Source organism: Podarcis cretensis, assembly GCF_951804945.1.
Source record: "Podarcis cretensis genome assembly, chromosome: 10".
Lineage (NCBI taxonomy): Eukaryota > Metazoa > Chordata > Lepidosauria > Squamata > Lacertidae > Podarcis > Podarcis cretensis.
This window is the reverse complement of record NC_137179.1, coordinates 52,062,212-52,078,263: the sequence shown is the minus strand read 5'-3', so window position 1 is coordinate 52,078,263 and position 16,052 is coordinate 52,062,212. Positions and strand designations below refer to the sequence as shown.

Below are 16,052 nucleotides of genomic sequence, written 5' to 3'. Positions count from 1 at the left end.
TGTGCTCTTCTGCACCCATCCATTGTGATTCAGAGTGTGCCCCTTTCCCTCTTGCAATGTCCTCTGACTGTTGGTTGATGTGATTCCCTTCCCCTTGTTTCTGATATAGATCTTCACTCACCCCCCCTTTTTCTTTGCTGGACAGGGGACACCATTTTCTGATTCAGCTCAGGTTCCCAAATGTTTGGGGCCAGGCCTGCAAGTAGAGCAAGGCTATAAGTGGGGCAAATAAAGCTATGAGCAGTTTCACTTCTGAATATAAATGCAGTATTCCCCAAAAGGGACTAGATTATTCAAAGGACTATAAATGGATTTGGGGGCAATACACACACCAATATCAAACTAACAAGTTCTGTGTGAATGTAGTGTTAATGGAGGTTTGGTAAATGGACTGTACTTTGTTTAGATGTGCAGAAGAAAAATAACAGATGGAGCAACTGTCTCCTAATCTCCAAAAGGCAAACATTTCTCACTGTGAGCAATATCTGCCAGGCCATTGACGTCATCTTATTCAAATCCTCATCTGTAAGCTCCAAGCACTCTTGAAGCAGTTCCAAGCTGCTGCTTGTTCTTCTTCTATGATCACTCATAGTCGAGTAATATTGTCTTCCATGAACAGTGAGTCTGTAAGTGACCTTGGAGGCCAATTCTGGATCCACACGTCATTCCACAGTGGGGACATAGGTTTCTGAGTTCAAACGTCTTCAAAACCCATGACAGCTTTGGTAAGGGCTCTTCTCCAGTTGGAGCACTTGCAGGCCAGTGTTTCCTAATTGTCGGTGTTTATACTACATTTTTTTAAATTTCCCTTGAGAGAGTCTTTAAACCTCTTTTGTTGACCACTAGCATTACGCTTTCCATTTTTAAGTTCAGAATAGAGTAGTTGCTTTGGAAGACAATAATCAGGCATCAGAACAACATGACCAGTCCATCAAAGTTGATGTTGAAGAATAATTGCTTTGACACTGTTGATCTTTGCTTTTTCTAGTACACTGGCATTAGTTCGCCTGTCTTTTCAAGTGATGTGTAATTTTTTTTGGAGACATTGCTGATGGAATCTTTCAAGGAGTTGGAGATGGCATTTATAAGTGGTAGTACAATAGCTTTGTGGGACGCAGGTGGCGCTGTGGGTTAAAGCCTCAGCGCCTAGGACTTGCCGATCAAAAGGTCGGCGGTTCGAATCCCTGCGGCGGGGTGCGCTCCCGCTGCTTGGTCCCATTGCCTGCCAACCTAGCAGTTCGAAAGCACCTCCGGGTGCAAGTAGATAAATAGGGACCGCTTACCAGCGGGAAGGTAAACGGCGTTTCCGTGTGCGGCTCTGGCTCCCCAGAGCAGCGATGTCACGCTGGCCACGTGACCCGGAAGTGTCTCCGGACAGCGCTGGCCCTTGGCCTCTTAAGTGAGATGGGCGCACAACCCCAGAGTCTGTCAAGACTGGCCCGTACGGGCAGGGGTACCTTTACCTTTACCTTTACAATAGCTTTGTAAACAAGCATTTTGGTTTCCCTGTGAATGTATCAGTCCTCAAATACTCTGCACTTCAATTGTGAGAAAGCTGCACTCGCAGAGCTCAGGCGATGCTGGATTTCGGCATCAATGTTGGCCCTTATGGTAGGCCAGGTATGAGAAGTGATCGACAATTTCCAATGTTATAACACTGAGTTGGATTTGTGGTACTGCAGAGGGGTTGTTTTGTACTTGTTGGTGCAGCACTTTGGTTTTTTGGATGTTGCGCAAACTTTAAGCTTCTGCAAAGATACTTAGGATGGTTTGGAGGACATCCTCTGAGTGTGCACACACTACGTTGTCATCAGCATACTGAAGCTCTATGACAGAAGTTACGGTAACCTTACTCTTTGCTTTCAGCCTCCTCAGATTAAAGAGCTTTCCATCTGTTCAATGTATGATTTCTACTCCGGAGGGGAGTTTCCCTTTGACAAAGCGTAGGATCGTGGCAATGAAAATCATAAATAGAGTTGGGGCGATAAGACAACTGTGTTTAACACCTGATCCCACTGTGAATGGTTCACTTTGAGAGCCATTGTTATCTGTGATTGTTGCTGCCATATTATCATGGAGGGTTGAGTTGTGAAAATCATGCCCACTGTCCCCCTAGATATTGTTAGGAGATGGTTTGCTAAGATCCTTGCAAGAATGTTGCTGGCCACAGCTAATAAAGAGATGCTTCGATAGTTTCCACAATCTGTTCTATCACCTTTTTTAAAAAGATCGATAATTTTGGCATCCCAAAAGTCTGCAGAGATCTCCTCGCTCTCCCATATTTTTTTGATGAGCTTGTGAAGTTGTTGTATAAATTCACTTCCACCCACTTCAAAGACTTTAGCAGGTATCCCATCCGGTCCACTGGCTTTGTGTTTTTCGTTTGGTTAATAGCTGTACACAACTCTCCCAGATTTGGAGATATTGCAAGCTCATCTAATTTGTTTTTGCAGAATTTGTGAGAGGACCTCAGCAGCTACAGGGGAGTCAGAGTTAAAGAGATCCTGGTTATGTTCTTTCCAGCATAGTGCAATAGCTTCTTTATCTTTTAGAAGTGTGGTACCGTCTGTTGAGCATAGGGGGCATGCCATGATTTATTGGCCTGCAGATGATCTTTGTGGCTTTAAAAAAACTCTGTGAATCATGAGTGTTGGCTAAGTGCTGGATCTCTTGAGCTTTTTTATCCACCAGGTGTTCTTTAGTTCTCTGGTTCTTCTTTGAACCTCAGCCTTAGCGTTGGCATATGTTTTCTTCTTAGTGGCACAGTTTCTATCTCTTTGCCAGATCTGAAAGGCCTTCCTTTTCTTGTCGATAATGCATTCAATCTCACTGTCATCCTGGTGTTTCTTGGTTTGGTATCCAATAGTTTGTTCAGAGGCTGCAATAATGGATGTTTTTAGTTAGGTCCAGTGTTCCACAATGTTATCAGGGAACTCCAAAAGCAGATAGTCCTTAAGAGTCGTTTAGAAGCCATCCTACTTAATAGGATCTTGAAGGGCTTAGGTGTTCATTTTGCGCCTTGGTTTCATTCCTTGAAACCTTCGTTGAGGTCTAACTTTGATAGCCATCTTGGAACATATTAATCAGTCATCTGTCCAGCAGTCATTGCCACTTGTCATAGCTCTGGTAAGGAGCACATCACGGCGATCTTCAACTTGGACAATTACTTAGTCTAAGAGATACCATTGGTTTGACTGAGGCTGCCTACATGAGGTTTTAAATTTATATTTTGTCGAAGGGTGTGTTGGTAATAACAAGGTAGTGTGCTGCACATCTAGTGAAAAGTAAGATTATGTTCTGGTTGCTGTTGCCAATTTCTTCTTTGTGGTTCGAGGACCCCCGCGAAGTGAAATGAAGACACAGGGACACGTGATATAAGGTTAATGGGCTAGAAAAGGCCACAACTTTATTACAGCAATGCGAAGGTATTGGCTTAGGCATTGGATCGCGAAACAAGTGGGTTTATTCACCAGGGGTTCATCACCTGTTGATGCTAATCCAACTATAGGCTCACCCCTGATGTCACCGAGGGTCGTGCCATGGCCTCCCGCCAAGCAGGCTTCGGACGGAATACACGACCGCCAGATTCCTTTAACGGAATACCCCTAGAAATTGAAGGCATAGGCGATGGCCACACCTAGCGCTTCGACACACCACAACACATTATTCCAATGCCTAACCTACCCACCAATACCACAAAAAGTTGTGACGATTGCTACGAGGTAGACGAAAAAAACAAAAAGCCTAATGCCAAATGGAAAAACTCCTACCAGGCCCCCCGGGCAACCGGGGCGACCAACCTAAGGTCCATAGCAATGCCAATGACCTAAGCCCTAACTCAAAGGGAGTGGAGGGTGGGTGACTCGCACAGGACGACGAAGAGAAATGAGGCCAGGAAGAGGCTGGTGCTGCAGCATGAAGGCTGCTGGACACGCCCCCCATGGCACCTGGTTGGACGGCCACCGGGGGGGGGGGCGTGAGCGCCAGCCAGGTGAGCTGGAGGCAGGGGGCAACGCCCCCTGCTAGGAGCGGTGTTCGGGCTCCCGCCCACAACCACTCCCCTCTCTTTCAGGGAGGAGAGTCTTTCCCAATAGGTGCAGACCACAGATCAAAATCTTGCCCAACTATTGTGTTAAAATTCATTCCTTGAGTCAGAACGACTGAATCTGTATCCACCACCTATGTGCCGGTTCATGACAAGGGCTTCCAGATTTCATGGTCCTGCCCCCGTTACCATTTGCCGATCGCCATGGCACATTTTTTAGTTTGGGTTTGGGACGCGGTTTTGAAAGACACCTGTGCATGAATCGCCATGGCACATTTTTTAGTTTGGGTTTGGGACGCGGTTTTGAAAGACACCTGTGCATGAATTTATGTGTGTAGATCAGTGCACACTGACCAACGCACCGTCTTCACAGTAAGGCTCTATTCTGATGGTATGAGTACCACGATGACTGGTAGATTATTATCTGCTGCTGCCTTCATCCACCTTCACAGCCGTTGTAACATACCGCTGGTTATCTTCTACCTGTTCTGCCATTGAGGACTTCTTGCAACATTCTTTGTCTAGCTCCTCCCCTTTAACTTTACCACCTTGGGTGACCCTGCTGGGAGTCCAAGACTCCCGGCAGCTTCACTCACAAGGGTCATAGGAACGTGCAAGCCCACTCACCTCGACAAGGTGATGATCCAGCGAGTGAGAATTGCAAGCATGCCATCCTGGCTTAGAGCAATAATAATGGATCCTATTAATTGTATCAGGGTAAAAGAACAGCAAGAAAAATTTGAGAAGAAATGGTTTTCACTTACATAATATTTGAATGAACAATCATATGTTGATATTACTGCAAATTTTCTTCCTTCATTGATCTGATTTTTAATTATACATATAAACATACCTTAAGTTGCTAATTTCCACAACATTAATACCTTTTGAATGGCCCTAAACACAGTGGGTGGCACTGTGGTCTAAACCACCGAGCCTAGGACTTGCTGATCAGAAGGTCAGCGGTTTGAATCCCCGTGAAAGAATGAGCTCCCATTGCTCAGTCCCTGCTCCTGCCAACCTAGCAGTTTGGAAGCACGTCAAAGTGCAAGTAGATAAATAGGTACTGCTCCGGCGGAATGGTAAACAGCGTTTCCGTGCTCTGCTCTGGTTCACCAGAAGCAGCTTAGTCATGCTGGGCACATGACCCAGAAGCTGTACGCCGGCTCCCTCAGCCAGGAAAGCGAGATGAGCACCGCAACGCCAGAGTCATCCGTGACTGGACCTAATGGTCAGGGGTCCCTTTACCTTTAAACAATCTTAACTGCTACCTCTCTATATTTCCTGTGATTTTTATCAGGCCATCAAATATTGTACAAATATGTATTATTATTGTGACCAACAGTTGATTAAACAATAAGAAAATAAATCATGTTTGCATATAGGGACTTGTATATCTTGTTTCAAGATACTGAAGATACCTATATTTCCTAAAAGGTTTTAAAAACTTTTTAGGTTGGGATGGAGAAACTACAAATGTCTAAGTCTATGATGGGGAACTGTCTTTTCTGCAGGTAAAGAGAAGTAGAAAATAGAACTTCTAAGGCAAAACCTTTAACAGAAAGGGAAGCTGACGTGTGTGACTTGGTTTGCTACTGCTTACTGTAAGTGGGACAAACTGTTTTGGCACAGTGATGTTTTGGAACTGAGCTGCCCCTGGATGCTTTCATGACACAGGAAGTTTGCCACCAGCATAAAAGGAACAACAATGTTTGGATAACTGTCCTGGTGTTCTGAAATTGGCTTGGCAAGCATAACTTGACATTTGCTTGGAAGTGAACAATACCTACCCCTGTGCTGGACTTTTCCACCATCCAGAACACAACATAGTATGCATCTTCTAATATTAAACTGTTTTTCCACAAGCCAGCACATTTATTATCACTTAACATGAGAACTACCCAGAAAAGGTGGCATTCTATCTGTGGTTTCTATTGCTTTATGGCTATTTCATCATATATGTGTAAGTCTTTTTACAGAGTCAGGGTTTTCTACTGCATATTTGAGTTAAAATATTTAGGAATAACATTTAAATTACATCTAGTTTAAAATGTAGGGCTTGTGGAATATATAAACTATGCTTTTTTAAAATGTTAAAGGTAAAGGTAAAGGTACCCCTGCCCGTACGGGCCAGTCTTGACAGACTCTGGGGTTGTGCGCCCATCTCACTTAAGAGGCCAGGGGCCAGCGCTGTCCAGAGACACTTCCGGGTCACGTGGCCAGCGTGACATCGCTGCTCTGGCGAGCCAGAGCCGCACACGGAAACGCCGTTTACCTTCCCGCTGGTAAGCGGTCCCTATTTATCTACTTGCACCCGGAGGTGCTTTCGAACTGCTAGGTTGGCAGGCGCTGGGACCGAGCAGCGGGAGCGCACCCCGCCACAGGGATTCGAACCGCCGACCTTTCGATCGGCAAGCCCTAGGCGCTGAGGCTTTAACCCACAGCGCCACCTGCGTCCCTAAATGTTTAAAATGTTAGACTGTGCTAAATGTTATGAAATATGTCAGAAATTCAGTGGATAGCATTTATTGCCAATTCTTAATGTTTTGGTGGTCAGAATTGACTGTTCATGAAGAAGTACCAAATTTCATCCTCATATTCATGGTTCCTTGGCCAGTGTCAACCTTCAAAGCTACTCTGATGACAGTAACATTTGAAATTTACCCAAAATCTCAAGAATTGTCAAGTAAATGTAATACAGGGGTGGGTACCTCGGGTTACAGATGCTTCAGGTTACACACTCCACTAAACCAGAAACAGTGCTTCAGGTTAAGAACTCTGCTTCAGGATAAGAACAGAAATCGGGCTCCGGCGGTGCGGCGGCAGCAGGAGGCCCCATTAGCTAAAGTGGTGCTTCAGGTTAAGAACAGTTTCAGGTTAAGAACGGACCTCCAGAACGTATTAAGTACTTAAACCGAGGTACAACTGTATGTGATTCACAGTGTGCTTCTCATTCTCATAATTGGGTGGCTGTGTTAATCACAGTGCAGTTTAAGTTCTACTTGCAGCCGTTCCACTGAAATGTTCCCAAGTTAGTTAAACTAGCTAAATGATGGAATTCACTCTGACAAGAAATAGTGATTGTCACCAACTTACATAAGTAGTTTTACGTTTATCTTTGAACTGAAGCAACCAATTATGACAATGAAACTATATAAGTGAGAAGTCTTAAAGACAGTGGTAGACCAACAAGATGAGCTACATTATTTTGCAATTGTAGTGTTAATTATATAAATAATCATAATGGAGCTAACACAAGTTTGATAGAATGAGATCACTCTTTCAAAACACTAATATCTGCCCCTGCGTGAATTTTTCTTTGGTAATGACAACTGACACATCCAGGTCATAAAACTTGTTGTGAAGCTATGTGTGGCAAATATTTAAATGACTGGACTTCAACATATATGATAGATATGCAGCCCAATTTATATGGGTGGCAAATCACAGCTTGAATTCTGACTCTCAGATATGCCATATTCATTTCAAGGTTGGGTTTTTGTTTATATATTTTATCATATAGATTTATATCTAAACAAAGCGGGTGCAGTTATTAAGCATTTTGGAGCAAGGGCGCACCAGTATGCTGATGACACTTGGCTCTACTTCTCCATAACATCTGAATCAGGAGAAACTGAAAGCTTTGTACTAATGTCTGGATGCAGTGGTGGACTGGAGGAACACCAATAAACTGTGTTTGAATTATGGGAACATGGCGGCTCTCTGAGTCAGTGATTCCTGTGTTTGGGAAATTGGCAAGTTCCCTGTTTTGGATGGGGTTGCAGAGGGATCTGAAGGACCAAGTGCATAGTTTGGGGAGATACTCAGGTATGCATGTTTGTTACTAGAGGCCCAAATGTCCTCTGTGGCTAGGAATGCCTTTTACCAGCTTCATCTGGTTTGCCAACTATTGCTATCCCTGTACAGGGATTGCCTGAGCACTACAGTTCATGCACTGCTAACCTCTTGGCTACGCTATTGCTATGTGCTTTATGTGGGGCTGCCTTTGGGTCTGGTTCAGAAGTTCCAGCGGATGGCTAGATCGCTGATGGCAGCTTCTGGTCAAGAACATATGACATAACTACATTGCCTACTCATCTGCTACCAAGTCAGGTTCAAGGTCCTTGGATTGATTTGCAAAGCCTTGAATAATTTGGGCCCAGGAAATCTTAAGGATTGCCTGATATTCCAGCTCGATCACTGAAGATAATTTGCAGGAGCATCTTTGGTCATTACCCAAGTTGGTGAAGCTCGTTTGACAACAGCGTGAAACCAAGCTTTTAGTGTTGTTTGTCCAGTACTGTGAAACACTGCCAATAAAGATTCAGTTACAGATAGGTAGCCGTGTTGGTCTGCCATAGTCAAAACAAAACAAAATTCCTTCCAGTAGCACCTTAAAGACCAACTAAGTTAGTTCTTGGTATGAGCTTTCGTGTGCATGCACACTTCTTCAGATACACAGTGTGCTTTCGTGTGCATGCACACTTCTTCAGATACACAGTGAAGCTCATACCAAGAACTAACTTAGTTGGTCTTTAAGGTGCTACTGGAAGGAATTTTGTTTTGTTTTGAATAAAGATTCAGTGGGCACCTTATGTGCCAACTTTTAAATGCCTGCTGAAAACCTTTCTATTCTACCAGGCCTATGCAGGCAATTAAAAGTACCTTCTCCACAATGGTCTATTGATGTTTGTTTTTAATTTCTTTTTTCTTTTAACCAGTTTTTACATTTTATGGTGTTATTGTTTGGTTTTATATTTTTATATTGTTGCAAGCCACTGTGATACATATTTTTATGACACAGTGAACTGTATTTTTTTTTAAAAAAAAAAACTAAATAAACCTCTTAATCAAGATAAGAATGAATTAGGATTGGGATCTTCTAGATTCAGTGATTTGCAAAAAAACAAAACCACCAAATGTGATCACACTGCAGATGTGTAGAATACTAAAAATGGAAAGAGAAAGGATGTATTATATATGCTTGGTATCATATAAGGCGTCTACTGCCCCACTTCTCAAATATATTCTTCAACTTGCACAAAAATCTGTGCACGCTGGTGCACCTTAACTTTGTCCATAGAGCTGGTGTACTATTCAATAAAAACTATTGTAATATGTTAAATTGTTATATGTAATATGTTCCACATCTCTGAGCTTTTGTAGATAAATGACTACATAGTTGAAATTAATAGCAGATCTCCAGGTGACAACAAACTGCTCTGTGTGTGAGAGAGGGGAGTATTCACATGGTGATTGTATAGAACTGTACAATCTATTCATTCTTCCTGTAGTCTACTATAAGGCAAGATAAAGGCATGGACGCTGATCCCATTTTTATTACTGATAGGTGTCATAAACGAATCTCTCTGTAGAAGCTATTAAGTGTGTCTCTAATTTTTTTCAGACGCATGTGAACCCACTGATTATAGATGATGAGGTCTTATAAAAAGTAAAATTAAGGAAAACTGGAACAGCTATTGCATCTATGAATGTATTGTTGTCTATATGGACCACATAGCTCTACCCTAAAAACAGTCGTTAAAGTGATTCTATATTTTCATCAACCCCTGGAGTTAAGTGTTGTGTGCAATATTCTTGATGTAGATATTTAATAGTGGATTGTATCCTTATGAATTTTGCTTAAACTTTCAACGGTAACTGAGGTGAGCTACGCAAGTCTTCTTGATGCAATACACAGCACTCTTTTCTAATTGTTTAATGATACCTTTGCAGTTTTCTGTAAATTGGCATCTTTTTAGATAATCACTTGAATAACCTGAGCATAAAGTGTTAGTAAGGAATTTTAAATTGATTCTGCTTGACAATTAAAAAGAGAGTATGGTATATTTGCATCTGACTTGCAGAATCCAAATTTTTGTTATTTTCTGTCAAAGCAGCATCAAAACAAACAAACAAAATGCAATTTTAAAGTATTCCAAAATGAAATGCTGCTCAAGATTCATGGTTTTGTGTAGGGATTGTAGAAGCTAATAAGTTCTTCCATATCTATTGAGCCCTTTCTTTGTAGGACTTGTAGCTCAGGAAAAGAATGGCTAGAGAATGATAAGGAAGTGAGAAAGAGGTCAAACTATTAATTAAATAAGAAGTCTAGAAAATACAAATGCATTAAGGTTTAAAACCAAGTCACAAATACTAGTACTGCAAATCAACTAGAGACCTGGATTGTTCTTCCCTTCTATCTTGCAGCTGCCTTCTGGTTTAATTTGTATTGTTTATTCATTGGATGAAAGAGATTTTTTAAAGCATTCCCAACAGAAGCAAGTGACGGGTTTTAAAAAGGCACCCTGTTCAAGAGTTGCTAGGAAACACGCCATCTAGAAAAAAGAATCTCCTACTGAGTTTGTCCTCGTAGGGAAAAGTTGTGTTGGGTTTTTGTATGTGTAAAGAGTTATGCTATGACCTTGCTTTGAGACCCTTAGAATAATCTGTAGATGTAGGATTTCAGAATCTTATTTGCAAGAGTTTGTGAAAGCAATTTTCATAAAAGGTACTTTGTAATAGTGGATATTTGAAATAATGTCATTGTTCCAAAGAAACTCAGAACACCATACATGGATTTATTTCACATTATCCTTCTCCTGTGAGATGCATCATGATTTTGTCCTTGGTCAATCACTTGACTTTCATTGGCCTGGATGGATTTTCATTTGTTTCACACTCTGCCAAAGGAAACCCCAAATTATCTGCCAGTACTGCAGATTTGTTCCTGAGCAGGTCTCAGTGCTCAAAACCTGTAACCCTGGGATGCCACCACACTGCACATATGGTGCTGTCAAGGGAAGTATATGAAACAGAGCAAAGCTCACTTTCACATCGGATAGCAATACTTACCAAATCATCTGTAGGTATGAAAGGTGATGAATAAATCTAAACTCTATCACCGCCTTTGATGTCATTGGAGGATCATCAAAAGGTCCTGTTACCCAGCCATCAACCACTTCCTTTCCATTTTTTCCCTCACTAGCCATTCCATGCCCCAAATTAATTTAAGACTGCTTGAAATAAGTAGGTGGTGAGGACCCTGATAAGTGATCCGGAATCCAAACTTAAACCTATCAATGAAATGAACTGCATTCTCCTTGCTCAAGTGGAAAGCCAGCACTTAAAAGTACTTCTCCTTTAACTTGACTGGGACTCTTTTCTCATACCTTGACCTGATTGCTCTGATTTCTTCCCACTTGTCCCTTTTCTAACATAAAAAAACTTTATTAAACATTAGCCCTACCCTGAACTAATTTGGGTCCAGATTTGGATGGGAGATCCCCAAGTTGGCCCAGGGTGGGTCACCCTGATTGGGGGCCCTTGGATTGGAGCTATGGGTCATATCAAAGTGTGCTGTGTGGAGACCTACCCAATATTTCAGGAGCACCCTATACCTCTCCAACTGCTGCTGCATTTCTATAGCCATGTAAGTGAAGAAACTAAGAAGCCAATTAGTCAAAGTTCTGTCACTCCCATTTAATCTTTCCTTGTTGTTTATCCTCTTCCTTGTCTTTATCCTTCTTCTCTGACTCCATTACTAAGAGTGTGGACACATCCATGTATTTACACCTCCACATTAACTGCCATTGTGCAAATGTTTTTTAAGCAGATGTAGAATTAATAGCCACATACTAGGCTAACATAATCACAGGGAAGATTTTTTTTGGCCAGTTCAAATAATTTTAATAGCACCTTATTGTTCTGTGAAGTACAAGAGGAAAAAGAAAGCTGCCATCTCACATGCCCTTTCTGAAAGATCAACAACTGACCAGCGTCATACTATTCTGGTTGTTGTTTTTTAATTCTTTTTATGTCATGGTAATGTGATTTCAGATTTGATGCCAGAATTATCTGTTTCCAAGATTTAACAACATTTTAATCCATTGGCTCCAAAGTTGCCCCCAAAATGTTGGGTTACGGCCAGATAACCATATCTTAGAAGTCTTTAATGCAATAGAATTTATTATTCTCTATTCTTTTTTATGATCAGCTATTTCCCATGATTTGAAGGTCAGCGTCCTTGAGAATAAACATACTTGTGAAGATGAAGCTGCAGCCCTTGACCAGTCATTTTGCTGCAATCTGTTCCATTTTCTGCCTGACAGGTAAGATGATCCCTGCATTTAATCAGTTAACCTGTAAATGTAATGCCATTGGTATCTGAGCTACGAAGCTAGAGCAAAATATAGCTTTAATTATTGTCATGTGGCAAGTTATTTAATTTTCATTTTGCTTTCATAATTTGTGTCATTTGTCTTTCTGTTTTTATTAAGTACTAAAATCCAAGTGGCTTTAATTAGGACCCAGCTTTTTCCTATTTCATCCCTGATTTTCTTTGGATTGGAAGCCAAACCAGGAAAGGGGGGGGGGATAGTATATGGCTGTAATAAAATGAGTTCATAGTGAATTTTGTTTTGTTTTTATTAGGCAATAATGCCTAATCAAGAATGCTTATGTATTATGGGTTGTATTCAACTATGTTTTAATGGTCCTAACTTAGCCATGTTCATTCATCTCAATGGGTTTATTCTGAGTAAAGCTTTGTTATTACAACCACCCTATGAATAAACAAATTCTGCAAAATACACAAAGGCAAAAACAACTTCTAGAGGAGTTGGTCTGCTGCAGCAAAAACATCAAAAAGATATGTAGCTTCTCAAAGACTATGAGATTTATTATGGCATTATGTTTTCATGCACTTGAGCCCACTACCTGTATCTGAAAATAACTCTAAAAACAAGCACATATTGTAGCAGAGGCATTCATTATTAAAATGCTACAAGGCTCTTTGTTATAACTGGGAAGGAAACAAAGAAACTTGACCTTGAAAATTAGTGAGCTGTCTTTATTGACTAATGTTTTAAGTCTTAAATGCTCATGAATTACTTGTAGCAGATAAGAAAATTAAACATTTAAATATTTAAAAGCAGAAGCAGATTATTATTGTAGGATCTGTTATTGTTCCCAGTGAAGTTATAGAGCCAGTGTCACCACTTCTGGTAATTTCTTATAACTGCTTTGATTGAAATATGTGCCCTTTGAAACAACACAGTATGTGGCAATGATGCAGGAGGAGAATAGTCTTCATAGTACTAGCAGAGTAGAGTCTGAAAGGAATTATTCTGAAAATGTGAACTTCCAGAACAATCTGGAAATATGGATTTGGAGACTTAGCTCTAATTTTCTCTCCGTCGGTTAATATTTCTAATTGAATAGAAACATTTGCAAGTAGATATATTTATCATTTGCATTGTTCAGCCTGGGACCCAAAATTAACACGCTTAGCGGCAGAGAAAGTGTGACACACCAATTTATCATCCCAGCCATAATAGTTTGTGCCTTTTGGCTGCTGCTCTTTAAAGGATCTTTTCACAGAAGAAGCGAACTGCTGTCCCCAACAGGAAGAATCTAAGAAACCTCTATGCATGCACAGAGCTTTGAATCTCAGCCAAAAATTGTGGTTGAATGAAACAATATTTGGATTTGAGAACCATACCTGTGCTTAGAACAGGCATAGGCAAACTTGGCCCTCCAGATGTTTTGGGACCACAATTCCCATCATCCCTGACCACTGGTCTTGTTTGCTAGGGATGGTGGGAATTGTAGTCCCAAATTATCTGGAGGGCCGAGTTTGCCTATGCCTGGCTAAGAATTTAGGCTGCAATCCTATGCACAGTCAACCGTTGGAGTTAGCACTATTGAAAACAGTAGGACTGACTGCTGCTTTTGCAGGCCATGGAGAAACCATGTCTCTTTCTCATGCTTCCCATCCCTTCTCCCTCTTGCCCCATTGCAAGAGAAAATTAAAGCAGTCAGATAACTTTATCCCTACTCATTTTTTAAAAATAAAGACAGTATTTGATTTTAAGTTTCTCAGCATTTACTCTTCTTTCATTGAAAATAGGCCTGAGGTGCTCGAGTGCTGCAGGAACTCCCGGTGAGTAACATGACAAGCAGGAATTTCTTGGTTTGCTCCTGCAGAGACTGATGCATGTGCATGACCCTGAGCCACCAGAGGGACGTGAGAGAGACAAAAATTATGTCAAGATCTCAGTAACAGAACTGGTCTCCTTTTATATCTGCACCTGGCCCACCCATGAGGCAAGGTGAGGCGAGTGAGATCCACAGAGGCAGCGGATCCCGGTGCAGATCTTTATTCCCCTCTTGTTCCTGATGTAGATCTTCACTCACTCTTTCTTCCCTGGCAGGGAGGGGACACCATTTTATGGTTCACCTCAGGTGCCAAAATGTATTGAGCTGGCCCTGATCTGCACCCATGGAATCCCTTTCTAAATTTAAGAACAATAATTGCCTAGCTATAGAAATGTCTGAAAATGCACAGATAGTATCTTGGAAGGTTCTAGAATTTGAGTAATAGTCCGTATAGAACTGACTGCCAAGTCACACAGTAATCATTGCATTCTTTCAGACCATTCTTGGCATTTTTAATGTAATAATAGTTCTCATGAAGAAAGCTTCATAAACCCTTTTGGGAAATAATTGTCTCTTTCAACTTTGCTTGCAGTACGTGACATCCATGGAAGTAAAGTCTTTGTAAGAGGTAAGCTGCTACTCTTCAAATGTTCTGCTTAAGTTGAAAACAAGACTAAGGAATAAAAAGAGTATGAAAGTATATTCTTGAATAAATAACCGTAAGGCTTATGCACCACCAAACTACAGACGATCCACATAAATTGGTGTACATAGTTAAAATATTTAAAATAGTTGTATGCTGCTCTTCAGCTATAATGGTTCTCAAAGTGGCTTGCAATAATAATAGAACAGAAATTAAGAGATAGCCAATGAACCTAGAAATAAAAATTACAGAAACAAGAAAAATAGATACAATAGTGATACAGTCTATGTTCCAAAATTGCCAGGGAGCATTAAAGAGAATCTCATTCCATGAACACAACTTAGTTGAATTCTGCCCTGAGTATTTACTGTCCTCTGAAAGAAGAAGCATGTGTGTCAACCTGACTCAAGAAGACAGAATTCTACAGCTTACATGCTACCTGATGTCATATATAATGCAATATGTGAAGAGGATATAAATATAAGGCACAGGCAAAAGGTGTTTTGCATATGCTGCCACACTGCCAATTGGGGATAGCTGCAAAGCCTTGAAAAAAGCACTGGGTAAGATAGTGCTTTGAAAGATACTACTGGAGATTGACAGTTGCCAAAGTTCCATCTTGTCCAGTGATTTGAAAGGGGCTCCTGAAGACCCCTGCAGCCAAAAAAAACAAACAAAAACAAAAACACACCACCAGATATCATTGTGATGTCAAGTGATTGGCCAGTGCATGGCTCTGCCCACATGCCAAATATGGTCCATAAGGGGTATGGGAAGATAACAATCTGTCACTTATGGTTAGATCCAGTTCTTCATACCTGTATTAAGACAAGCCATGGGTTAGCTTAGTCCAGCACAGAAGGACTAAGGATCAGGAGGAGCAGCAGAACTCTCATGCTCTCAAATTCAAACAGAAACCAGGATTGGCTTCTGTGATTCCAGGATGCCCTGCTTAAAACGGGTCAGTTGACAGGTATGCCGTATGATTAGAGTATGATTTGAGTCATTTTGTTCCTGCTATTATTAAATTACTGAGAGTCAGAAATCCTGTTGATATACTTCAAATCTCTTAGAGCTCTTACTAATAGATCCAAATCTATCTTCTGCCTTCCCCTGGAATAGAGCAATATCTGCTTTATGAAAATAACATGTACTGATATTTCAAATATATATTCTGTGTGGAGTTTTCCTAAGGCAACTGCTTTGGAAATAGATATTTTAAAATTGAGGTTGGAATCTTTATCTATTTTTGTCACAAAGCACGTAACATGTGGCGACATTCACAGCTTGCAAGAATGAAACATTATTGCCTCTAAATATAAAGGCTATGTGATTATATATGTCCATTGTATCCTACCAGTGCTGCTGTATTTTGCAAGAATACCCCCTGGAAGCAAATATGGTGCTTACCAAAGTTAAAGGATA

General features: G+C 41.0%; 1 protein-coding gene across 9 annotated transcripts in view; it reads left to right on the top strand.

Moving 5' to 3' along the window:
• Window positions 1-16,052, top strand: part of CNTN1 (contactin 1) — a 185,221-nt gene that overhangs the window by 111,862 nt on the left and 57,307 nt on the right. For all 9 annotated transcript variants that reach the window (XM_079994122.1, XM_079994126.1, XM_079994128.1 and 6 more), the window contains 3 exons: window positions 12,042-12,156; window positions 13,956-13,988; window positions 14,577-14,612. In XM_079994122.1, coding sequence (XP_079850248.1) covers window positions 12,096-12,156; window positions 13,956-13,988; window positions 14,577-14,612 — 130 coding nt within the window. In that variant the 5' untranslated portion in view covers window positions 12,042-12,095. The remainder of the gene's footprint in view (window positions 1-12,041; window positions 12,157-13,955; window positions 13,989-14,576; window positions 14,613-16,052) is intronic.